The 26,255-nt window shown below is 39.2% G+C and overlaps 1 protein-coding gene across 1 annotated transcript in view; it reads left to right on the forward strand.

Moving 5' to 3' along the window:
• Nucleotides 1-26,255, forward strand: part of csmd1a (CUB and Sushi multiple domains 1a) — a 75,274-nt gene that overhangs the window by 29,074 nt on the left and 19,945 nt on the right. Inside the window, exon 3 of the mRNA XM_039605296.1 lies at nucleotides 6,928-7,040. Within this exon, the coding sequence (XP_039461230.1) occupies nucleotides 6,928-7,040 (113 nt within the window). The remainder of the gene's footprint in view (nucleotides 1-6,927; nucleotides 7,041-26,255) is intronic.

Genomic DNA, 26,255 nt, shown 5'->3' on the forward strand with positions numbered 1-26,255 from the left:
CTGACTGAAACGCTTCAAATAAGCCATTCCTCTGCAGATGATCTGTTAGCTGTTTGACAACTACTCTTTCAAGGATTTTTGATATGAAAGGAAGGTTGGAGATTGGCCTATAATTAGCTAAGACAGCTGGGTCTAGAGATGGCTTTTTAAGTAAAGGTTTAACTACAGCCAGCTTGAAGGCCTGTGGTACATAGCCGATTATTAGAGATAGGTTGATCATATTTAAGATCGAAGAATTAATTAATGGCAGGACTTCTTTGAGCAGTTTTGTAGGAATGGGGTCTAAAAGACACGTTGATGGTTTGGAGGAATTAATTATTGAAGTTAACTCAGAAAGATCAATTGGAGAAAAAGAGTCTAACTTAACATCGATGGTACTAAAAGTAGCTGTAGATAATATTACATCTGTGGGATGATTATTGGTAATTTTTTCTCTAATGATAAAAATTTTATTTGTGAAGAAGTTCATGAAGTCATTACTAGTTAACGTTAAAGGGATTGTTGGCTCAGTAGGGCTCTGACATCAGGAAGCAAATATCGGCCAGTGAAACTATTTAGTTAAATTTTTTGAGGGAAACAACAACAACAACATTAGATTTGGATTTGGGGAAGTCTGGATTATAACTCAATAAATTACTGAGGTCAGTAGGTATATATTTTATTATTTGTATATACTGGCTACCGAGCTTGTATCTTATGATACAGAAAGCAGTAAATGCAATGTGCATGCTCCCAACAGAGTTTTGGGTAGCTGGCTACAAGGTTCTAGTTATCTGCTTAAAAAATATATTGCGCTGTGAGAAAACAGTGGAGTTTTTAGCTAGGTAGATCAGTTTCAGCAATAAACAGTTACACTGATAACCAGCAAAGTTCCGTAGGGTAAGCAGACAAGCTATTATTTGTCTTGACAAGTTATTATTTTTTCGTTAATTCGCTAATTGGCTACAGCTACAAACTTTTGTTATATTCTCTGTCAAGATGATCCCACACTGCTTCAGTAATGTTCAGGTGTGGGTTGTGTTTCTCTCCAGGTATGCTTTTACTGCACAGATAGCGTGTTCGTCTTTTTAGATTATATTGCATTGAATCGAATTCTGATTATACTTATCTGCTTTCATAATGTCATCAGTTTTAATAAGATCCCCCAAACCAGCAAAAGATGAAAAGAAAAACAGAGCTTTTTCATATTTCATAAGTAGTTTGCATATCCTGTTCATTTGCTGTAGATGTTTTTTTGTCTTCTGTCTTCACTTGTCCAGTTTCCTCAAATGCCTGTGTCTGCCCTACGTTAAGTTTTTGGCCTATGTCAAGGAGATCAAATTATGTGTTTTTTCTAATAGGCTGCCAGTAACAAAATTAAGATACAATTTCAAGTTAGTTTTTGGTTACTACTAGTGGTGGTGGTGTAATGGTGTGGGAGATATTTTGTCTTAGCACATTCAGGTTTAAACAGAAGGTTAAAGTTTGTCAGCCCTTGGGGTCCCCTAAATGGCATGGGGCTCCAAGCAGTTGACTTCCTTGCCTGGTGTCATGCAATGAATGATTTAAGTGACTTTCAATGGTTATTGGTGCCAGATGGGCTAATCTGACTATTTCAGAGAGTGGTGATCTATTTTCCTGCATATGGTTTACAGAGAAAGGTCTAAAAAAGAGAAAATACTCAGTAGGCAGTATTCCTCAGGGGAAAAATGTCTCATTGATACCAGATGTCAGAAGAGAATGGCCAGACTAATATGAGCTGATAATAAGACAATAGTAACTCAAATAAGCACTCGTTGCAACCAAGGTATACAGAAGAGTATCTCCAGATGCACAGCGAATCCAGCCTTGAAAGAAATGGGCTATAGCAGCAAAAAACCACACTGGGTGCCACTCCTATCAGCTAAGAACAGGGACACTTCATACAGGGTGGTCAAAATTGGACAAGAGGCAAAATGTTGCCTTGTCTGATGAGTCTCAGTTTCTGCTGAGACATTCAACTGACAGTTAACAGACAGTTAACTGAGTGGCTTTTATTGTTGGAACATTCCTGTCTTATATCAACAATTCAGGCTAGTGTTGTTGATGTCATGTAGGGATTTAGGGATATTTTCTTCACAGACCTCTTAGTACCAACTGAGCATTGGTATTGGTTTAAATGCAACAGCCTTCCTGTGTTGTTGCTGACTGTGTCCATTCCTTTATGACAACAGTGTACCCACCTTTGATGACTGCTTCTAGCAGGATAATGTGTCATGTCAGGATCAGATCACCTCAAACTAGTCTCTTGAGTTCACGTAATTCAAATGGCCTCCACAGTCACCAGATCTCAATACATCTTTGGAATTTGGCGGAAGAGGAGATTTGAGTCATGGATCTACGGTGGCCCCTAGAGACAAAGCACGTACAAACTCCAAAACACATGCAAACTCCAAAACACTTGCAAACTCCAAAACACTTGCAAAATCCAAAACACTTGCAAAATCCAAAACACTTGCAAACTCCAAAACACTTGCAAACTCCAAAACACTTGCAAAATCCAAAACACTTGCAAACTCCAAAACACTTGCAAACTCCAAAACACTTGCAAAATCCAAAACACTTGCAAACTCCAAAACACTTGCAAAATCCAAAACACTTGCAAACTCCAAAACACTTGCAAACTCCAAAACACTTGCAAAATCCAAAACACTTGCAAAATCCAAAACACATGCAAACTCCAAATCACAACGGAAGTGCTCCAGGACGCTAGGGGCAGTGTTGAGCTCAATTTGCAAAATAAACGGCAAGTTTGTCTGTATGGGACGGTCTAGTCTCCGTCGCGCTTCCCAGGTTGCCTAGCAACCATGATACTAACCGCTGGAAACGTGTCATACAACTTTGTTTGACAGAAATGAAGGAGAACATATTTTGTTCATTTGTTTGTTTGTTTCTACAAGAGCTTTGTGTGATTTGATAAGTATCTGAGGCTGAGACCACAGGACTGTAAAACATGATTTTTGGGCTTCATTTCTGTAATGAACAGTCATTTAAGATTAGTTAGTAAATAACAATTAGCTAATGTTGTTCATGAGACTAAAGTAATATCACTTTGGTAATGTAAATATAATATGGCCAATATTATAGTTATTATATTAATCATTATTAGCTATTACAGCAGTGAACATGAACTCTGTGTCAAATACTGAGCCTCAGTACAGATTCAAGTTGCAGTTATCTATATGTCTTATCACCTTAAATCTTCACTCAAAGAGAAGTATCTTTGACAGTGCATATATAGGTGTATCATATATAAGAGACAAATGTTGTTCCTTCAGTATGTTGGCATTGCTAAATTTGGCTCATTGCTTACATATATTTATAAAAAGAAAATGTACAAACTGTGATAACTGTTTCTGATAAAATGAAGAGTAGACTGATATATTAAATATTCCTTTATTGGGTGAGAAAATCAGACCATGTCATAACTGCTTTAAGTCATACAGAATAGATATCAGAGCCTTAAACAGGCTGACTTCTGCTAAATGGGTCAAACTGGGCAGAAAGTACACAAACACATAACATCCTTATAGAATATGATGTAACACTATAGATCAACTTACCTCAGAATATATAAAGCATATAAACAATTACAGCAATATGATGCAACAAACACAGCAGTGCTACTAATCCAAAATACTCAAAGCTTCATAGAACTGAAACAAACATGTATTTTTAGCTCCATTCTGCTGCTGATACATACTTTAGGTTTCTGAATATTAAACTTGTTGCTGCCTTTCATAGTGTGTAACTTGAAGGCCCTGAGTACTTTCTCCCACACTGAAAACACTGGGATGATAACATTATTTGAACATTACCTAATAAGACTGATTCAGGACAGACAATTAGTTATGTTAAACTTTCCTAGCAGTCCTTCACAAACAGGGAACAGTCTGTCTATTCTCTCCATCTGTCAGCTGCTGCTGGCTCTTCCTCCTCCTCTTCCTCACACACTGCTGAGTTTGTCCTGGTGGATCATCAGGGGTGCAAAGCCTCACAGATGATGTGCAGCAGTGGGTCCCTCAGTCTGTCCTCACTCTGGACACTTGCAGTTGTCACACATGGAAATCAAATGTGTGATAAGCTGCAGGATTCAAACACAAGTGTAACTTATAAATACATGTTCATACTTTTATTCCACAATCAGAGAGAAAGAAACAGAGAGAGAGTGCAGGACAGACAGACAGGTGACAGTCTCAGGTGTACACACTGCTACAAAACAGCACAAGAGAAGGAGGATTTAGTGTTTGTGTTATTACGAGTGCTAAACAAGAAGAGTTCCCAGATGGTCCAGTGGACACATGTGTGACTCCTGTGATTAAAGCATCTTTCTTTCAGCTTAACGAGTGAACCGTCAGCTCGTTCAAACACACGTTAAAGTCCGTTTGGCTCGACACCACCGAACAGAGGCAGCAATATAACATAGCTAACATTAACAGTGCAGTGAATCCTGCTTGTGCCGTCATATTCAGGACTGCAAACCGAGCAGCATCACTGACTTTCAGCTTGTTGTGTTTGTGGATATATGACTGACTTTAATTATCCATAAAATCATCACATTCTCTGTAAGATTAAAGTCAACTATTGAACGGCATATATTTTGAAGTAAAGGCTTTAAAACCAAGTTAGTACAAACATCGCTAATGTCACTTAACTTTGCTGACATGTGGCCAACAGTAATGTTTTAATGTTCTTCATTATAAAAACATTTGCGCATAAATAAGTGACATAATATTCAGTACTTACTTCTGAAAGTTTACTGTTTGGCGGCTCCGCTTCCGCCGTTTTTTTTCGGCAAAATTATCCACACCACGGCCGCGCTATGAAATCTGGGATATGTTGGGCCATGAAGGCTACACCGACCCATCCTTAAAATTCAGGAAATTAAGGACGCATTTGAGGGCCGCATTTCGAGCAGCCTTTGAATTGGGACAGCCTTCGTCGTGTCGCTGTGACATAATCGTCCTTAAAATGTGGCCTTTAAGGCTGCAGACCCTGAATTGGGATAGAGCCCAAATCCGGTCATTGGTACTTCTTGGCTTGTGTAGTTACTAGGTAACAAAAGCTCAACACTGCCCCTAGCGTCCTGGAGCACTTCCGTTGTGTTTTGGAATTTGCAAGTGTTTTGGAGTTTGCATGTGTTTTGGAGTTTGCAAGTGTTTTGGATTTTGCAAGTGTTTTGGAGTTTGCATGTGTTTTGGAGTTTGCAAGTGTTTTGGATTTTGCAAGTGTTTTGGAGTTTGCAAGTGTTTTGGAGTTTGCAAGTGTTTTGGAGTTTGCATGTGTTTTGGAGTTTGCAAGTGTTTTGGATTTTGCAAGTGTTTTGGAGTTTGCATGTGTTTTGGAGTTTGCATGTGCTTTGGAGTTTGTACGTGCTTTGTCTCTAGGGGCCACCGTATGGATCTGCGGTCAGCAAATATGCAGCAATAGTGTGATGCTCTCATGTCAATATGGACCAAAATCTTTGCTGAATCTCTGCCATGAAGAACTAAGGCAGTTCTGAAGCCAAAAGGGGGTCCAGCCCAGCACAAGCAAGATGTTCCTCAACACTCACAAGCTCATCTTTTTTAGGACTTCGCTTTATCAATGCTAGAGAAAGTCTGATTAGGTAGTTTTTGAGAGTTTATTTGTAAAGGCACTGTTCTGTATCAGTTCAGAGATATGAAAACACCTGAATTATGTGAGAATTGTCCCTCTTGGAAATAGAATTTGGTTGTTATTACAGAAAACTCTCCTTTCCAGGCTAAATTTAGACTTATTGAAATAATTTTAAATATGCTCGTGCGTTGTACCACATGTTACATAAACAGATCCACCAACAGAGCTGACAATGTTATGCCAATACCCTTCTGTTTTTTTTTTTTTGACTATGTAAGAAGTCTTCCTAAATGTGCATTCATGTGCCTTGCCAATGTTTTGCCACTGCCTTCGGTGTGCTGTCATGGTCCGGGGGTGTGCGTGCGTCATGTGCACCTGGGCCACTTGGCCACAACATCAAATATCATGAATGCATAAGTAATATGTGTTGTGGTATGCATTATGCGATCTCATCTGTTCTCGGAGAGAGAATATTGTTTGGTATTATGCACATTATTCACGGCGTATGACACTGACAAATCCGACCAACCACCAATCTGCAAAAGAGGTTTCAGAGTTCTAGTGTGTATAAATCTGGATCACAATAATTAACAAATCATTTATTGATTGTCGTGTTATTTGGCGTTTTATCAGACATATTCTGTGTTTTCATACTTGCAGCAGTGAGCATATGTTTATTTCTTATTTATTAACCTGGGAATTCTGCGAAGGAGGAGGACAGTTTTCAAGGTTAAGAGGGCTAAAGATATATTTATATTTAAAAGTAAAATGAACCACTTTTCACATCAAAATGAAAACATTAAAAAATAAATAGAGAGCTATTTAGAAGCAGGTTTGCTTCACCAAGCTGGTGGGGAAAGTGAAAAACGCTTTAAAGAGTCACCAGCGCCTTTACCAGACACGTGGCCATGTAAATATCACATCTGCAAACTACTGGCGTGGTTATTAGAAACGATTGTTGAATCAGTTTGACAGTATGTTTGCTATCTGTTTGTTTATTCACACACTGGCTGCTGTGTTTCTAATTTACTGTGAATACATGATTGCACTTACTGTGTCTTTGCTGATGGAAAGAAATTAGTTAACTGTCTTGTTGAGGTCTTGGCATTTTAATAATTTGCTGATGATTCAGAGCCTCGTTATACAAAAGTGATCCTTGAATGCCTGAGGTAACAGCTGGCTTAATAGAAGCTGGTGTGATGGAAGTGGGCTTCATACCTGACCTTGCAACCAACTGTGCTATTGATTGGATCTTAATTTTTTTCTTTTTTTTGTCTCACCGTTAATGTCCTTCTGTCCACTTGTTCTTAGGTTAACTGGCTTCCAGCTGCCTCCACCAATTGTGAGTACGGGCTCCAGGCTCACACTGTGGCTGCTTTCTGACTATGCGGTCAGCGGGCAGGGATTCAAAGCTGCATATGAAGGTAACTCAACTTCCATCTTGATAGAATACCCGCTATTATAGCTCACTTTAATGTCTTTCAATGCGTAGTTTCATTTAAACTGAATCTAAAAAGAAATCCTCAGTTCTAAAAGTCACTTTTAAAATGTATTTTGTGAGTGATTTATGCAAATAATTTAGAAAATGATGCTATCTTTCAAACTCTGTTGATATTACTGCTATTGAGACAAATTTCTTGATTATCGCAACAAAAGGGCTGAAAATGGGTGAGTCATTGCAGTACAAAATAACCAGTGGGTACTCAACTAATTCAATCATCTGGTAGTTTAATTTAAAGCCTTTCTATCCGACTACTATGGGTTATCATTTCTCCATTCTCATGCTAGGGCTAGCACTTTTATCATGGTGACATACAGTGTTTTATGATCCATGGCGAGGTGATATTAATGATAACACGCTTCAGTTCCATGTAGGAGTAGCGGTGAGCCTAGGGAGAAGAAAATACAAGCGAGTGACTAATTAGGCTAATTACCTGACATGGGTTTGTCAGTCTTTTTGAGATATTGTGAATGCAGGGATGTGGCTCATTGGAGCAACATCAATAGACTCAGAAAGCCCAAGACCACACTGTGTAACTATGTAAAGCCACATAAAAGAGTCTGTTTGTTAATTCCACTGGGAGGCAATTGGGACATTGCGTCTTTCTTTCTCACTAGTGGGTACAAGACTGTCAGTCGTGTCGAGCTTCTGACCTTGGATGATTTAACTGTCTCTTGCTGCAAATAAGTTTGCAGAACTACATTGGCGACTAAAGTAATGCCAAGACTGCAGATGCTTTGTGTTTCATAGTTTGAACAGTTTTACTGCTAGACCAACTACTTTTGCTTTGTACTGTAAGCAATCATTTGCCCCTATGCACAAACTGTACTGTTGATAGCACATGTCAATAAAGCTGTGTGAATCCGCTTGTTAAGTGTTGACACTGGCATTAAACTTGCCCCAGTGCTTGGTCCCCTGTTATTTCAGTAGTTCTGAGTGCAAAAATGATTGTAGAAATTGTTATTCTATTGATCTACAGTCTTTCATTAGCACATCTCAAAGCTAAGCGTTCAAAAACCTGCGCTGTACAATACATTTCCTTTTTTGACCGTGTTCTGGACACCAAATTTTAGATTCTGTGAAAAAGAAGAATCACCGGGCTAACAAGAATTTGTTACTTGAAGAATAACCAAAAAACGTAACAATTCCAAATTACCATTTTTTAGGGGGGAAACAGCTTTAACTTGATAAATGTTACCTGTGTAAATTACTCCCTTCAACCTTGTAAATCCTGTTTTTTGCTCATGACTCGATGCTACATTTGATAATAGGGGGAAAAAAAGTTAGAGTGATCACTCTACTAAGTTGAATTAAATTTGCCCCCTTTTAACCTTCAGTGGTTCCTCAGTGTTTGCTGTTTTGGGGATCTGAAGGGAAAAAAATGAATCCACATCTTGGGGTGGCTGTGGTACAACAGAGGCTAGGCGATAGCAAACCTGTGGAGCACCAGGGGAAATGAGTGCAACGCCGTAATTACCTGTCTCCCAGCTCACATGACATTGGCAAGACCAAATGCAGTGACCCTTTATAGGGAAAAAGAGAGGGGCCCTGTTGAGCTGACATGTGGTGCTGCCCTGCAGGTTAGAGTGAATGTTAATTGGAGAGTAAAAAATACAGGAAATAAAGCATAGCAGCACTTTATTGTAACTGAATGGACAGGAGACCACCCACAGTTGGACTGTATTACACAGTATATGCACATATGAATTTTAGCATCTCTTATCCTTTATTTCTTAGATGTGAAGCCACCACCCTTTTTCTTCCTCCTTTCATGCAGTTGTGTTAATCTATTCTGCTCTTCCTTTAAAACCATTTTGCCATTTGGTACACATGGAGTTTTTTTGCTTTGCTCTGCCAGTCGCACAGTGTCTCCTGGTACTGTACAAAGGCTAGAGGTAATGAATCTCCATTCTTAGATCGATTTTATTTAGTTACTTATTAAAATTAACAAGGATAAAAATCAGCAAAATCCTAACAGCAGGTTAGGGAAACGAGCAAGAAAATGTATTCCTCGTTTATTCCACGGTGACCAAATAAAACACTAAACATGAAACAGACATGTTCTTTTATTAGATTTTGTGTAAAACATTAAGTGAAGAGATGAAGAGGTTTTGCATTTTAATTTAATTTCTCCCAGTTATATTTCACAATAGATCTTTTCTACTGCTTTTTAATGTTTGGCAACCTCATACCTGGAAGCTGTGAGAGAAATGTGAAGTTTCAAATGACTTTTCGGCAATTGAACTACCCTGGAAGCCAAGAAACAGCAGGAAGAAGTCATGGAAGCTGACAGACCGCTTTGTGCCGCTTTGTTTAAAGTCGGTTTGACCAGAAGCTGCTGGCATAGAGGTATTTTCCTGCTTTGATTTGATTAGCTCACAGTTAGAAATGTGCAGAAATAGACAGCAGGGAACAAGAGCAGGCACTGACCAAAGATTGTACATAATCAGCGATCGCACCGTCTCATCTCAGGAACGCACCTGTATCTGCCATTTGCCAGGTGGAAGTTTAAATTATACCTATGAGCGAAGTGACATTCATTTTCTTGCCTTTTCAATTTCAGCAATTTCTCACATGAACTCTGCATATCAGATTACCCTTTCCTCAGTTTGTATTCTTTGTCTCCAAAACTGTTGTGCGTTTAAGCAGCTTGTTGCACTCCATTTGAGCCAAATACACATATCAACAAGGAACGCTGCACATGACCAGTCTTTATTCTCTGCACTAACTGCACAAGTCACCCTCTTTTATTGCAGTAAAATGCAATGGGCAACCACAAGACTGTATGCATAATGGATTTCTACACAATCTCCTTCTGTTGTCTCATAGGAAGCACTGTTTATAACTACATGCCAAGCTCATCTTAAGTTTAGCTACTGTATTTCATGTACCAAGTTTATATCATAATCTCCCTGTTAAATGACATGTTACCTGCATCCATCTTTCTTTTCGTATCTCCATCATTTTCTCTCAGTTTTTTTGTTTACTTTCCCTCCACAGAAGAGTTCTAGTCCAAGTCGTAGGTGTAATCTTTTCCTCAGGGAAAGCAGATTTGTGAATAATGAACTTACACAAGTAAAGAATGCCAGCTGTTTGTAGGTTGCATTACCCAGAATGCACCTTGGTTGCATCACGCCTCTGCTGTGATTCCAGCTTGTTAAATGTGAAAAATGATTTTCACCTTAAACTTACATCTTTTTGGAATTCAATTCAGTGTGGCTTGGATTTCCATTGCGGATATGCAAATATAAAAATAAGCAGTAACATGTATGAATTTATATAGCTTTACTAGCTATTCTATCTCCCATATAAGCTGTTGGTTTTTTTATAAAGACAGCATAGCTGTGCCATACAGGAATAATATTGCGGTAGAGGGAAAACAACCAGGGAACCCTTACTTCTGGAAGAAACATCTTCCATCACAGAAATTAATGATGACAACATTTAGATTTTTTTTAATCAAGAAAAAAGATAATTGAAATTAACTGTGCTCCCATTTGCCAAAGCTTAAAGACAAGTACAGGGAGCTGCTGTCTTATAAGCTGCTGTGCTCCACTGCTTAGCTGAAGATGGTAGCTTGGCTTTGTTACTAGCAGAGTGGTTGTATTTAGTTGCTGTAGGAGGGGATCGGTTACTATATATATATTTTTTGCATGTATTGCTATGTGGACATCGCTGTGTCTATGTGTTTTGGTTTCACCCACGAGATCTCTTCCCATTTTCTCAAATGAGATAAACCTTTTTTCTTTCTTTCCTTCTTTTTTTCCTTAGCCTGATTGGCTTTCCTCAGCATCTCAGTACTCAACCCCCCTTTTTTTATTAGCACTGTGCTTACCAGCCACCATTTTGATGTGAGCCCCTCTCGTCTATATTAGATATCTGTTCTTTTTCAGCCCACACTGCAATAAGCCTAAGTGCTGCACAGTCCATCTCCCCAACACACTGCGTAATGGCCGAGACCACTCTGGAATCTCTCCCCTCTGGTCGCCATAGCAACCACCAGACTCTTTTTTTCCCTCCCCAACGTCTTATTCCTCTCTTTCTGTTCTCCATATCTTTCTAAAGTCTTTATTCCTGTTTAATCTGTAGCAATAGAGAAGGAGGCAAAGGACATTAGAAACACTTGCAGAGCTTCTTGAATGATGTACTTAGAAATTACACGAACTCCCATCTCTCAGCATCTTGCTGCAGTCCTTGCAAACCACCGTTGCCTGTTTTCCTCCTGCTTCTGCTGCACCTTGACTCTCATCCTTGATGCTTTCCATATTCTGTAGCGTGTTCCCTATCACTCGCTCGCCCTCCCTCTCTCTTTAATATGAAAGTACTGTGATGATTATCCAGTCATGTGCTGCCAAGTTTGTCTTCCGTCTGTGTCTTAGTTGCATAGTCAATGTGCCTCCCAACTGGGTCACTGAAGGAAAAAAAAAACCCACAGCAACCCACAGCCAGCCCTGCTGCACGACTCAGGCAGTCTGCCTCTTTAGTCTGCTTCCTCAGCAAGTCACTGCAGGTGTCTGAAATTAGGGGGAAAAAGACACGCATATAACATTTTATGAGAGTCTAGTGCAAACTTTTTTAACCAGCCTCGCCTTTATCCATATCGCCACTATTACTCAATTCCATACTGTTTTACATTCGAAAAGTGCGTCAGTTTGCTGTGTTTTAACGAGGGAGACTTAACAAAAAATTAAATCTGTTGAAATGATTTGCTATAACGTCATCACAGGCAGTCGCATTTCTTCTGAAAGTGAGTAAAGGAGCAGCAGAGGGAGTCACTCCAACAAAGCGGCTTTTCCCCCGCACTCATCAGAGCTGATCTACAATACTGTCTCTATGTGGCACTCTGCCCCCCCCCACCCCCCACCCCACCCTCTCTCCCTCTGTCTTCTCTATTATTTTGAGAGGGAAGAAGGTAGGGGTGACTAGATGAGCATGATGAGAGAGCAGTGAAGCACGAGTGAGTTTTAGTGCCTAATTGAAAAATGAGGCTCGTCCTCTTAAGTCGCGATATAGGCCAAATGAAAGTGTGATGACAGAGGCAAAAGAAGAGAGTGTAGACTGGGATCAAATCCTGCAAATCCTAATGTTCCATTTTCTCTCCACAGGGAGTAATACACATTGGAGCGAGGGGTATATTATCACCCTGTTTGTGTGTTTGTGAGGGGTTGAGGAGATTTTACAACATGCTGAAAGAGACGCTTTTCTTGGATGCTGTTGCCACTTGCTTTGGTAAAATTGCCTTTGTTTAGAGAAATGTAGTAAAATTCAGTAAAGTTCAGCTGCCATATTGCAGTCTCTGTCTTTTTTCTACAAATGTTTGTACCTTTCTCACAGTGTTATCTTGCTTTTTTTTTTTAAAAAAAGCATTCTGTTTTAGCAAAAAAATTATGTTTTAGTCCACATTGTGAGCATTAGTTGAATATTGGCCCAGCTACAACGGTACTTACAGGGGTAAAGCACACAGTTAGGTTAAAGTATTATTATTTTACATTCATTACTTTTGCTAGGGAGGTTTTTTTTTAGTTAGCTTTGACAAACATGCCAAAAACAGAAAACAGTACCATGCAACTGTTACAGAGACACAGATTACCTCAATTAAGTACGGTATTCATGTAAAAAACACACACACACAAAAACCCCCCAAAACTGGGTGTGCAATATGTGACTCCTGTCTGGCTCCATGTAAAACTGGAAAAGGGAGTGGTCACTTTAAATGTCAGCATGGTCTCAAACTGCCAGTAGCTGCATTAGGCACGGTTTTTAAATTCGCTGGAAATTGTATTCGGATTCAGAAGTTATTCAGATGAATGTCATTTGTAATGAAGTAAGTGGGTTTTGAATACATCTCTGACAAACTGTTACCCCAGCCACTGCTGACTGTAGTTATTTCCAGTCTTGCTACCTACCTATCTTTCTTGAGTGCTTGCTGGACTGGACAGGTTGTGAATGCACTTTTGTCTCTGTGAGTGTGTGTGTGTTTGTGTGTGAGTGCTTGGACACACATGCACTACACATTTTCCTCTGCTGTGAAAACAAGGATGCTGCTGCCTCTGTATTTGCATGGTAAACAATTTCTCTATCATTACTCATTTTGTTTCTCTCTTTTTTTTAATAGAATTACAGATTAGAGTAGTATTAGTAGTAGCAGTAGTTGTAGGGCCTTTCTATCAGCTCATTCTGAGCTGGAAGGCACCAGAAAAATGCAAGTCCACTATAATAGATTCTTATTTATTTGCATAATGTGATAAACATGAAAAAGTTACATCTTCTTTTTGGATTTTGAGTGTATCAACAACAAATATGGTATACAGCATTGTCTGACTGGGATACACAATTATTCTAGGCAAGATTGACAAAACACGACGGCCATTAAACAGAGGGATTCAAGAAGAGCAGGGTTTAGGAGAAAATGTGTCAATTTATTGATCATTTTTGCTAGCCACCATAAATCTGAGTAGATATCTTCAGGCAGTGTTTAAAATTAGGTCTAGCATAAAGTGGCAAAAAAGCATATGTGTAAAAAAACTGGCCTTTGAAACTAGGGGCAAGTACTGAAAAATACCTGATGGACCAATATTGATTGCTGCGTGTGCGCTATTCATCACCATCTGCCATTGTCTGACTTTGATCAGTTTCCTGTGAGCTGAAATTATCTGCAGTCATGGTACTCGGCGCTTTTACTAGAAAATATGTGCAAATACTTCATTACCTCAACAGACCTCATTCACATACACAGTGACGTTGACTGGCGGTGTCAAAACTAAAACCTTTGCAGCGTTTACTGGGGGCAGTTTGGCTTCTTACTTAAAGTGAATGCAAAAATGCTTTGAACCCATAAACTGATACTGCTGATGATATTATAATTATTGTCATTATTATTATTCCCCCTTAAGACCATTTTCCTTCACCCGGTTGGGATGAGAGGAGAGGAGAAGCATGACATATCAGTTGGCTGTGCTGCCATGACAATTAAAGCTTTAATCATGCAGCGAATCTGAAAAGCATAGATGAAAGGGGTAGTAAATGATTGTTTTATATCAGCATTGTCATAAAATGAATCACAAAATAAATGAAGAGGATAATGATTTTTTTGTTCCATTGGCTATTGGTGAATTATTTAAGAGCTCTCCAGTACGTTTAAACAGAACACATTTACCTGAACTCGACCCAAAATTAACTTGTTTTAATATACATTATAATTACAGCAGTGATGTCTGTTAATAGTTGCAACTATTTATAGACCACACAAAACAAGTCAGGTTAAATAACCTCTGCCATGGTATTCATCACATACATACTTCTTAATTTGAAGTTGTTTCTTTTTATCCACAAAGGACTTTGTTATCCTCTTGTTTTTCCTTGCTTTTTATTCCATTTGTCCAGGTATGACCAAATATATCTTTGGTAGATCCTGTGTTTCTGATTAGACTTAATTATACTTATTATGAAAGTGTTTTTCAACTTCATTTGACTGTTTCTCCTTGGGTTTTCATATTGGAAAAACAAAACAAAATATACCTCCCCCTCTGTGTACAGGCATTTCAGAACAGGTATTCATTCTTTGATCAGATTGTTCCTTCCTATCTGATTCAAATATTCAGGTTTTAGCCTAAATCTATGTGAAGCCTAATGATAAAAATATCACTGTACATGTACAGAGCTTTTTTACAGCAGACCTTTTGACAGATCACAGTGTGAAAAGCACGGGTGTAATTAGTAAAATTAATCATGACATTTCTCTTTAGCTGTGTTAGTTTCAAGGCCCTGGTAATGTGCGTGCTGGCTCACCGTCATGGTTTAGTGGGACTGAACAAAGATGTTAATGCTAATAATTGCACCTGCTATGACTGGTCAAAACGTCTGCTGTAGAAAAAGGTCTGTTGCTTATTCATGCTAGCCATGGATGTTAACCTCTCAGTGCATTCAGTAGGCAGTATGTTAAGCTTTTGATAATACTGACTGATCTTATTGCAGGCATTCGGATTGACAAGCAGGGGATATTATTGCCATTAGTGCTAATGTCTCATTTGTTAGGGGTACTGGAGTACTTATATTTCTCTTTAAAAGTACAATACTATGTAAAGGTCTTAAATGAGCCCTATTTTGGGGTGGTGGGGGGTGGATCTTGTAATGTTTTTGAATGGTTTTCAGCCATAGTTCTTTAGGCTTTCTGATGGTCTATTGACGTTTTTCTTCAATCATTGAGCCACATAGCGCTGACATATGAATCACTCATAAATTATATCTTTAGGCACTCTGTTACTAGCGGCCTGCTGCAAAAACACATAATTTGTTCCCATTTCTTTAATTGAATTCACAAAATAATGCAAAAGATGACACAGTTTGACAGGCATATAATAGTAATTTGGCATCAACAAGAAGGGCCAATTAGCTGAAAACTTGGCATGTCTTGCCACAAAATCAACGACAACAAATCTAAATTTTGGTTCAAATCTTTGTCAGTATTTACAGAGGAGGTCAGCAGAGAGGTACAACAGGGAGTGTGTAAAGCACGGCGGAGGCTCTGTCATGATTTGGGTCTTCAGCTAGTGATGTTGGGGTTCTTGTCAAAATTGAACCAAGACTTTAAAATGATTGAATAACCTTGACAGAGAACACCAAAAAAGGTAGTCAACATCCAAAGATCAGATTTAAATGGCTTTTAACAAGCCTGGAGAAATATTCCTGAAGACTACTTAATTAAATCTCAAGAAAGGTTACCTAAAGGAGTTCAAACTGTGTTGATGAATAAAGGTGATCATGCAAATAATCAATATGGACTTTCAAGCTTGTCAGGATTGATTTTTTTTTTTGTCCTGTACATATTTACAACTATGCTTTGACATATTTCAATAAATCTCTGCACCTATTTTCCATTTTAGTAACCGAATATAATGAACTGAGATGTGGATCCAGACTTTTGTATAGTATTGTATGGCACAAATTTGGTGTTTTTGCTATTTTTTCCTTGGTAATGGGCAGCAGATTGATATTGTCATTTCTTCTTTCATATTGGTTGATAAGGGTTCTGTTCTAGGCCCTTTAACATGTATATATGTGGAAAACACAGGACAGCATGCCATTAACATATATGAAAAGTCAGACTGTAAGAGTAAAAAAAATAAGTACATAAAATAATTAATTCAGATACTATGTTAAAAGGTGAAGTAGTGTGGAGATTGGTTGCAAAGCAGCTTCCAGATATTAACCTCAAGCGGGTTACATGAGGCTGGATGTTTGAAAGGTAATCAACTGAGCTATAAGCTGATGTGCGATCTGAGATGAGCTGATTTGCTTCTAATGCAGCTTGACTTTGTGGACTGCCTGCTGGATTAAACATTTTAGCAAAATAATTGCTGTATCTTAATATTTTTTCTTCAAGCATATGTTAATCTGACAGATGTATTATTTATTTTCTGAGACTTGTATAAATGTAGTTATGGGCATCTATAAATCACCAGCTCCTGTAAAACTTGCATTAACTAAAACTTAAGTAAAGCTGAGTTGTTCTTGCAACTGCTCTAGCTAATTTCATAGTGTGCATCTATTTTTTTTCCAGAGAGGTCTAGCTAAATTTAGGTCAATTAAGGCTTCTTCCTTCTTGGTCAGAAATGTCTCAAAAAAAAGTCCCTGGTTGTCCTGGTGTGTTTGGAAATTACACACCTGCTTTCACAACAGCAGAATGGCTTTCTAATTTTGTCATAGAGACAGTGGGTCAAATATAGTTACCACACAGATCAAGAGCTGCTCCTAAAAACAGCTGCTTCCTTTCTCTATCTTGGATATACTGCGTGTGTTCATGTGGTGCCGCTTTTGCTCCAGGGAGAATGTCACAGTGACAAGCAGATATACTGAGAGTAGGACGGCAAGGAACAAGTGCTTAAGATTAGAGTTGGAGAGCCTGAACTTAGGTAATATTAAATTGAAGCCTAGCTATTATGGCTGTAATTTTACTATGTGTATTTACTAATTTTCTTTGAAAATATGGGCTGTCTGGCACGTCTGGGTAGGCAGAGCTTCCGCTCTGGCAGATTGTGCCTGTTATTAGTGTCTGGCATGGGAATCGGCCGCCAGTGTGTCTGACCGTTAAATGCTTCTGACACTTAATTAATGGCTGATTGTTGTGCGGCAGTTCTCCGTCAGCCTAATGAAGACTGTTTGAGCTCACACACACACACTCATTCATACGTCTTTCATGGATACTGGCATTCACAAACACACACTCTGCATCATTCTCCACTGAATTCAGTCAGACAATTCTCAAGAAATGCTGATGAAGTTTGGCAACCATGGTACCCATGCTGCATTTGTTTTTCAAATTTTGTATGTACCACAAAAGTGAGAAGAAAAAATAAACTTAAAAAAAATTCTGACAGTTATGAGAAACATTATTCTTTCTGGCTCCTTTTCTCTTCATGTGAAATTCCCTGTAGGGGCAGTTAAATGTTTTCTGACTTCTGAACAATCTAAATTATTTGTACACTTGTCAGATGAGAGAGTGAAGTTGGAGACAAGCTTCTTAGACTTAGCTCAAGTGTAATGATGCGTTATATTGTTCCTAACTCAAAATGACTGGTTTGGTGGGGTTTAGAGGAGAATTGTATTTGTTGAAATCATACCAGCCGCCTCTCCCTGCTTCACATTATGTTAATATTTGATACTGAATCCCACATCTGAGCCTTTCTGGAATTATTTTTCATATTTTCTTTATTCTGTTCCTCTTTTTATAGACCCGACATGAGCTAAAAGAGCTCCTGACAGTTCCCATTGCCCCGCGAGTCATTGCCAGGCATGTCTGCTCTGCACAGCATTGCAAGACACACTCATTTTTTTTTTTTTTTTTTTGGTCTCTACCCTCATTCTTTCTTGCCCTCTATTTGTTTTCTGGGTGAATGGGCGGCAAGACAGGGTCTAGTCTGCGGTCAGGACAAGTTGTTGTTTTGCTGTCCACATAAAGGGTGGAAAACAACACCCCACACCATGGGTATACACAGACACGTGCACACATCTGCACACACAAGCTTTACAGGCACACACACTCAGACACGCATAAACGTGGCACTCACTGTGCACCAGAGCACGCACAGAAAGGTCGTCTTCCCTGTGAACCCATCGCTTTGAGTGAGTTTGTTTGCAGTGTTTCAGAGAGTGTGCATATGTTCACCTATGAAGTTTTTTGCTGTTACTGCCTTTATAGGCAACACAATTGATGTATATATATATATATATATGTATACATTATGAAACCACATGCAAAAGTAAACTGATTGGACTAGAGCCCTTCAGAAATACATAAACAAAATCCAGCCTTGTACGTTTTGTAAGCCACTTGTTTGGTCTGGGCATCTCTGCTTACACTGCTCATCCACCTGCCCAGGCCTGGATGAGCAGTAAAAAATTGATGGATGGGTGGATAAATAAATAAATGTTTGCTATTAATGTCTCGTGAAAAAAAAAAAAAAAAAACACTGTTAAAACTCAGTTTTTAGTCAATACTTGTACTACTTTGCTCTCCCCCAAGGCTGGAAACTGAAGCTGGGAGTGTGTCACTGTGTGCGATACATATTTAATCACAGTTTAAGTAAATATGGGCATAAACATACAGGTTTTCCCTATTCCATACAATATAAATGAGTTATAAACGGGTTTCGTTCCGCTTTGTTATGTATGTTCTCATTTTTATTTTAAATTGCACAAGGCAGAAGATCTTTGGTGGTTTCCAGTGGCTTGTACTTTGTGTATAAGATCTAAGGAAAGCTTTATGGAGTGTGCTTAAAACATTGTGTGATATGATTCTTTCTCCAGTTATGCAATGCTGTGTATAATACTGAATATAATGTGCATTATGGGGGTTCCAAATGTTTCACGGCTTCTGTTTTGCAATCGTTTCTCATACTTTTTATTGGCCTTCCTAAACTAACTGCTGTGGGTTTTTTTTTTTTACCTGTTTCTCAGTGAGGAATGCATATGGCTTTCTATAGAACTGAGCGTGTGTTGGTGAAAGGAAGTCTGTCCCAGCGGGAGGGCGACTGAGGTGTGAGCACCATAACAATGGCAGAGAGTGAAAGACAAAGGGAGGCGAACACTGGGCCAGGGGGTAGGATGTGTTGCCAGTATTGTTTATCTGCTTGTGTGCGTGATGGCATGCAGCTGTCTGCATTCCTATACTTCTCATACATACAGAGCTTGTGGTGTGCAGGGTGAACGTGGAGGTGTTTGTCACATGCTTGTATTTATTTTTTTTCTTCTCTGAAAGGACTCCTCTGTGCTCCCTGCTGTTTCCACACCGACAGGGTACGCACCAATAGGCCGTACCCTGACTGCATCTTAACAAATAGGGTGGGAAGCGGTGAGAAAGACAAGTGTGAAGCATGGAGATACAAGAGACTTAGAAGATGGTCTCTTTGTAGGAATATAGAGCAACAAATTGAGAAGACGTAATACAGTGAAAGAAGTGCGAGCTCTAAAAAGACAAGGATGACACAGTGCTCTGAGGTAATGGATGAAGCTATGAGGGAATATTGTTGCTGCACCCTGATGGAAATGTATCATTGCAAAAAGCAGGTCAGAGGAAAAGAAAGAACGCAACCCTGCACATTTGCTGCACTGTTACTCACGCACAGCGCACAACCATCTCCACAGCCATGCATTTTTTAGTCAGTGAGCTCATCTCCCCCAAAAAAGTACCAGGAACCTGAACCGCTTTCACTTCTCCTCTGACATAGCACTTTGAGCTTGACCGCATAAAATGTCACCCAAAACACTTCATCCCTAAAACCCCCATTGTGTGCGACTTCTCCAAAAGGTTGCTATCGTTGTTATTCCAATGTTTATGTGCAGCACCAGTCTGGCACACTAATTCTGCTACTTTATGAAAGTGTGTAATTAAGCGCCTCAGTTGGCCTCTTGTAAATGTCATCTGCTCGGCCCTCTGGATTGTAGACTTTGATGTAATTAATTCCAGCCTGAGATAACCCCCATCAACCAGCTTGCAGTAAGTAGGGGTCATAGTTCCCCTTTAGAAACGGTGCCCCCTTTTCAGCGAGGGGTATTAAGAAAGAATTCCAATGCTATGTACAACGCACACTTGGAGTTCATTAATAGTCTTTGAGCTTGCAAAGCTTTGTGGTAGAGCTAATATCAAATACTTTGCGTTCATTTTTTTAAAGTTTGACTCCTCCGACCATCTAATCTAATCTTTTTAGTGTTATCGCCTTCTTGGCGATTAAATCTGTTTGATTTTTGTTTCCATCATAGAGAAATATGCTACTTTGGTAACCCAGTTGTTTAGCTAGTGGCATTACAGAAAAAAATACAGAAAAGAAACCCACCAAGAAACTGTGTTCTTGTACAGGCGTGTAATATATGTGACTGACTGTGTGTCAACAACACACACACTCATGTTAACATGGTTTCCATTGATTTTGTTAGCTGGAATGGCAGCTGTCATATTTTGTCGATTTTATCTGCTTTCGTCAACATCGCACTGTGAATTACCAACTCATTAAAACTTTGTTGTCATCTTATAATATCTGGGGTTTTACTCTTCTCTCTCCCTCTCCCCTTTTCATACCCCCCCCCCCCCGCCCCCTTGTCGGTTTTGCCCTAACAGTAATGCTTATCCGTCTCTCCAAGCCTCTATCTCTTATCAGGATTAGCCTCTTTTGCTTGTTAGCGTGCTAGCTCTTTTTCTCCCCCGCTCCCATGTTTGTCTCTGCATGCAATCCCTGTTTTGTGTGGATTAGCACCCGTATTGTCCTCAGATTAGGGTGTCATTGTTTCTGAGATGGGATGAGGTGGAGACGTGCTTCTGAATATGCGTGCGAGTGCATGTGTGTGCAGTGTGCTCAAGTATGTATCTGCATTTGAGACTAAGGTGATGAATTTCCTTTTGTACTTGGATGCATGCAGCACAAAGAAGACAGCTTTGCAGTGGCTGGTGGAAAGCTCTGTGACTTATGCGCTCTTTTCTTGTATAGCTAATTGGCATATGTCTTTTTCACTGCCAGCTGTTGATGTAAGAGTATGTGCTAGGTGTAAGCAATATGGCCCCAGGACTTGGAATGCATTAAATGTCCATTTATGATTAGGTAGTTGAAAGGACAGACTTGCAGGAAAGAAGCACTTGAAATGTAAGATACAAAGGTTGGATTGCCATGCTTTCATGCCAGGTTCACTCACCAAAGACAAAAGGAGCAAAGGTTAAATTAAAAAAAAAAGAGTTGTCTGCATTGATCGCCTAGCAGGGATTCTGTGTTAGCACTATGTGACAAAGACGCTCAGCAGGTGGGAGAGGAGGAAGGCTGGCGAATACGCTGCGACTATCAAGATGCTCAAGAAATTCTAGGCACTACCTCAGCAGACTTTTTATCTATTGTTTTGGATGGTATGGTGTTTACTGGCTTGTTAACGTTCTTCTGTCACAGGTAAATTAGTGTGACAGCTTATTGATCCAGAAAATGTTGAGGTGTCGGAGTTGAATGGAAATTCAGAAAGATTATATATAATCAACCTCTCACATTTGTCAGGTATTTGATGCAGTCTTTCCCCTCAATTGCATTTTACCAGCTAGTTTGATTGGAATTAAACTTTTAACAGCGTAAAGCGTATTTGCCGAAGACTCCAGTAAAGGCCACTTGAATGAACCCGCATTTATCATTTAGTGGCTGTGGTATCTAATATATCATTAAGATTGCCTTGCACGCATGTTAACATCTGTGATGAAATACCCAGCGATGGCTATGAACAGGAACTGGTGCATTCTCTCTCATTGCTTTAATTGATATCAACCAAGCGGTTCCTTCTTGGCTGCTGTGTTTAATCATTTCTCCGTTTACTAGGCGGCCCTAATGCGCAGCCATTCATCAGGCCAGATTTATTGATCATCCATCGCCAATTCTCTCTGGTCATCCATTTCAGACTTTATCGACAGTTGAGTATTTCACCTAAATGTCAAAAGGTCATATTTAAGATCAAGCATATTTGCTCTGAGAAGTTGTTAGTGTAGTCAACGCTTTGTTGACAGAGTCTCGGTATAGATTTTTTGATTGAATATTTTTTCTTATATATTTACCAATATGTGAATTTAATTGGAAAGCACTGACTGTTAATATACACATACTGAGTATTGGAAGGCGTGGTTACTGATTAGCTATAAGATTGCTGATTGTTTTGTATTGGATTGTTAATAATGCTGTCTATACTGTGATAAATCCCTGTGCTACACACAAACACATAAACTAGGAAACGATATGGACAAACATTTAGATGCACAGAGGCATGCAGAAACAAGCGCGGCATAATATCATCGCCCCAATACACAATCACCTGGGTCAGCTGTGTTTGTTCTAGTTCTTCTTCACTTACAGAGAATCAATGTTTGCCATACTCAGTTGCATTCCATTGTTTTGACACCGACGGCGGCGAAACAGTCCGGGCCATTTCATGATGATTTATTTGGGGGTGGGTGGTGGGGAGACAAAAGGGAGGTGTCGTGAAGAAATAAACCTTCTTCTCTAGACTACTCGGAGGCAGACAAATATCTTCACATAGTCACATAGAAACCAGGCCTTTAGCTGATTCGTGTTTATCCTTGTGTTGATTTGTGTTCCTCTTTGAGTGTGTCACACTGTCTGCCTCTGTGTGCGCCTGACAAGCTCTTGCCTGAGCTCACAGTGCAAATGCGCCATCACTGAAGCATAAAGTGAAGCCACACCTGTTTGTTTTGTGATTGTCTCTTACCCATCATTTGGCATTGCAGCGTTCTCTGTTTGAGGCCTTAATTCACAGTTGCTATTCAGTGATGTAATGAGGCAAAGACTAGGAGCAAGTGGAGGTGTTTTGTCACAAAAGGCAGTGTGAGTGTTTTTAGCCCTTTTAGAGTGGGAGGGATGTAAAATTGACATATTTTGTATGAGATAAATGTAGAGGTGCAAATGTTTACACATTTTGTTAGAGTGTGCATTTTAGATAACTAACCCTTTTTTCACTGTGGTGTTGTATGGAAAAGGGAAAACCACCTTTTACCACAGGCTGGTAAAAGGTGGAAACAACATAATGCCTATAAAAGAAGGGAGATATAGAAGAAGTGCATATGATACATTTATCTTAAAGCTAAAAGCACCTAAAACATGTTGATGTCTTCAAATTTGTCTCGCAGTTGAATGATAAGTAGTATGAACCAAAGAACTAACATAATTGACAGAAGCAGCCATTTGTTGGCAATATGTCAGGGACGTCTGTGTGAAACGATAAAGGAATTTTAAGACTGATACTTGGTGATTTGTTGATTTCAAAATCCAGTATTCTGATATGTAGGCTGATATAAACATATTTCCCTAACATTTGTGTTATTCATTTACTCGTACACCCTCTGTCTTATTCTGCTCAGATCAAATACTTCTTGTTTGTTGTGTTGCAAACATGTTTGCTGCCACCTTGGAAATTGCCCTCTGGTGGGTGGTGGACAGATTATGCAACATCAAGACTCATAACATGGTTGAATGGTGTTTCTTCGTTCTCTTTACTTTTTTAGTTCTCATTTGTTAAACGTTATGAATGCCCGAACAGTGGAAGGTTGGCAAATAGTTAATATTGGGTGACAGGATTATGCCCGGTGGGCCAACCCAGTTGTGGGCCAAAGGGTCAAAATAAAATTGGAGGGTTTTTTTGGTCAATTTATTTCTACAGGCTAAAGGTCACTTAAAGGTCACCAATTAAATCTCTTAATTCAACCGGCCTCTCCCCTACCTTCCCTGTGTGCCCATGCACCTTGTAGAACAGAGTTTACTGTGGAAGAAGTGGAGAAAAAGAAACAGAAGATAGAAATAAATGCAGCAAAGTGTTTCAAAATACCGACATGCTAGCAGCTGTCAACTGTGGAACCAGCAACAACTAGTAAGAAGCCCTCGCAGTTGGAAAGAATGCTAGCACTAGCCTTGGAGAAGTGCAAGAGGAGGGACAGCAGTCCCAACAAGAGAATTAGGAAGAGACAGAGGAAGGTGTAATTACCATGGCAAGAAAATAGATAGAGGGTATAATTAGGAAGGGAGAGATTCATGTAAAATAAATGGCTACTTTGACCATGAGCCACTGCTAATAGCTAAAGTGTAGCTTTTAATTGTCACATGCTGCACTACAGTACAACTAAACAACTAAGATGTCAAACTTTTTTTTTTTACTTACCATTTACGGTGGGCCGCCTGGACCAAAAATGCTGGGGCAGATTTTTGCTCCAGTCCAGGCTTTTGTGTGATTATAATGATCTGCCAATAAATTGGTCGGGCTCCTGTGTGAAATGTAGTATGAAGGCAAGAACAAGAAAGTGACAAAGACCGCATTTACTTTAGGTACCACATGAGGTTGGTTCCAAAAGGGAGTCAGTCAATGTAGACTCTCATGTTTAAATTTCCAACTTTATGGCACTGAAAATCATATTTACAGCATGGCACAAAATGGTGTAGACAGCATGTCTGTGGTGATTTTTGTTTTCTAACTCATCCGCCTGGATGTTGGAGTCAGTTCTGTGGCCTTTTTGATTGACATGTATCCTAACACAGAAAGCTGTTGGGGTCTGCGTTGTTGTTGTTGGTGGTGCCTTCGGAAGCATGCTAATGGATTATCTGATCAAAATTAAGGCTTGAGTCTGTGCTTGAGTTTTGATTAGTGACATTCTAGCATTTTTTTCATCTGTTACTTTACCGCTAATTACCAGGTTATGTGTGTCTGCACAGTTTATGCTAACCAAAATAGCTAGCTGTAGCTAATACCTTAGGAGTCCATCTTTTCGTGTTATTATCCCTTTTGGCTCCAAAACAGCTGCATGATGCCAGTCAAAACTAAAGATACAGCTTAAAAATGTACAGTCTAAAACCAGTTGTTTTCATCACAGTGTCTATGTCCATGTTTTATAACGTCTACTAGGTGACACCCATGAAAAGTACCCCAACTGTTTAAGACTATTTTTCTACTGGTTCACCTTCACAACCACTCCATATCTGTGTGTCAGTGAGCAGCTACTGAATACCCTTCAAATGAAAAGAGCACGTTACATTCAATAGATATATTTTTTTATCTCTTTTATCTATGTAGAAAAAAATGGAAGCAGTTTTAACCAGCAGTGCAACTCAGGTGATCGATAGAAACATTGCACTTGTTTCTTGTATAATTTTAAAATGTACACATAAGTAAAGATTTTTACAAAATACTTAAAAAACACAATTGTATTGTTAATGGTGTTCATATTTATGAGCTTTGAGACCCACATCTAGTAATTATGACATCTGGATCTCATTACAGTGATGTAAAACAAACCAAACAAATACAAAAAAAGTGTTGGGTGTTGTCAAATGATTGTGACGTGGTCAGTGTATACATGTTTACCCACCACCACCTAAAATTAAATTCTGCCTCTGTGTATGCGGGATAATGTAGCTCTCGAACAACGTGCTTTGAGTGAGATGATCATAGGGTTTATTTATGGGTTTTACTTGGATCTCCCCCAAGTACCACATGATTTAGAGCCATCCTTTGAATATTTCCAGAATGGCATGTTTATGGATTTGTAGTTCTGCTGATTTCATTGGATATTAGTGGGAAAATATATGAAATATATTTATCATTGTCATTATGCATTTATTCAAATCTAAAAAGAAAGAAAGAAAAATAGGGACCCTTAGCTTACATAAGTTGAAAGCTAAATCATGAAGGTCGCATCCACTATCCCCTGGGAACCTCAAAATAAGGGACTGGCTTTGGGAATATGTAGTAGGAAACCAGCATGCACAAAAGATACTTAACCTGAAATCACCCAGATACTTTTAGACCAGGAGAGGTTAAAGTAAAAAAAAAGAAAAGAAAGGTAAACACTATTTAGACACGATTCTTTAATGAAATGCTAATTATAGAAAAAACCTTGAGTCATGTTAAAAAAATAAGGCAGCATAGACAATGTTGGGAGTGGGAAAAGACAAGAGGTTAAATGGAGGATAGTAGCGCGTTATGACAGATTATCATATTGTCATAATAGCGAGTCAGAACTAAAGGAATTTCTAATGCAGAACACTAGACATGTAACAGAACCCAGCAATTAAATGGATTTTATAATTACACAGCTCCTCCCATATAACTACAGTTCAAT

The sequence above is a fragment of the Oreochromis aureus genome, linkage group 22 (genome assembly GCF_013358895.1).
Source record: "Oreochromis aureus strain Israel breed Guangdong linkage group 22, ZZ_aureus, whole genome shotgun sequence".
Taxonomy (NCBI): Eukaryota; Metazoa; Chordata; class Actinopteri; order Cichliformes; family Cichlidae; genus Oreochromis; species Oreochromis aureus.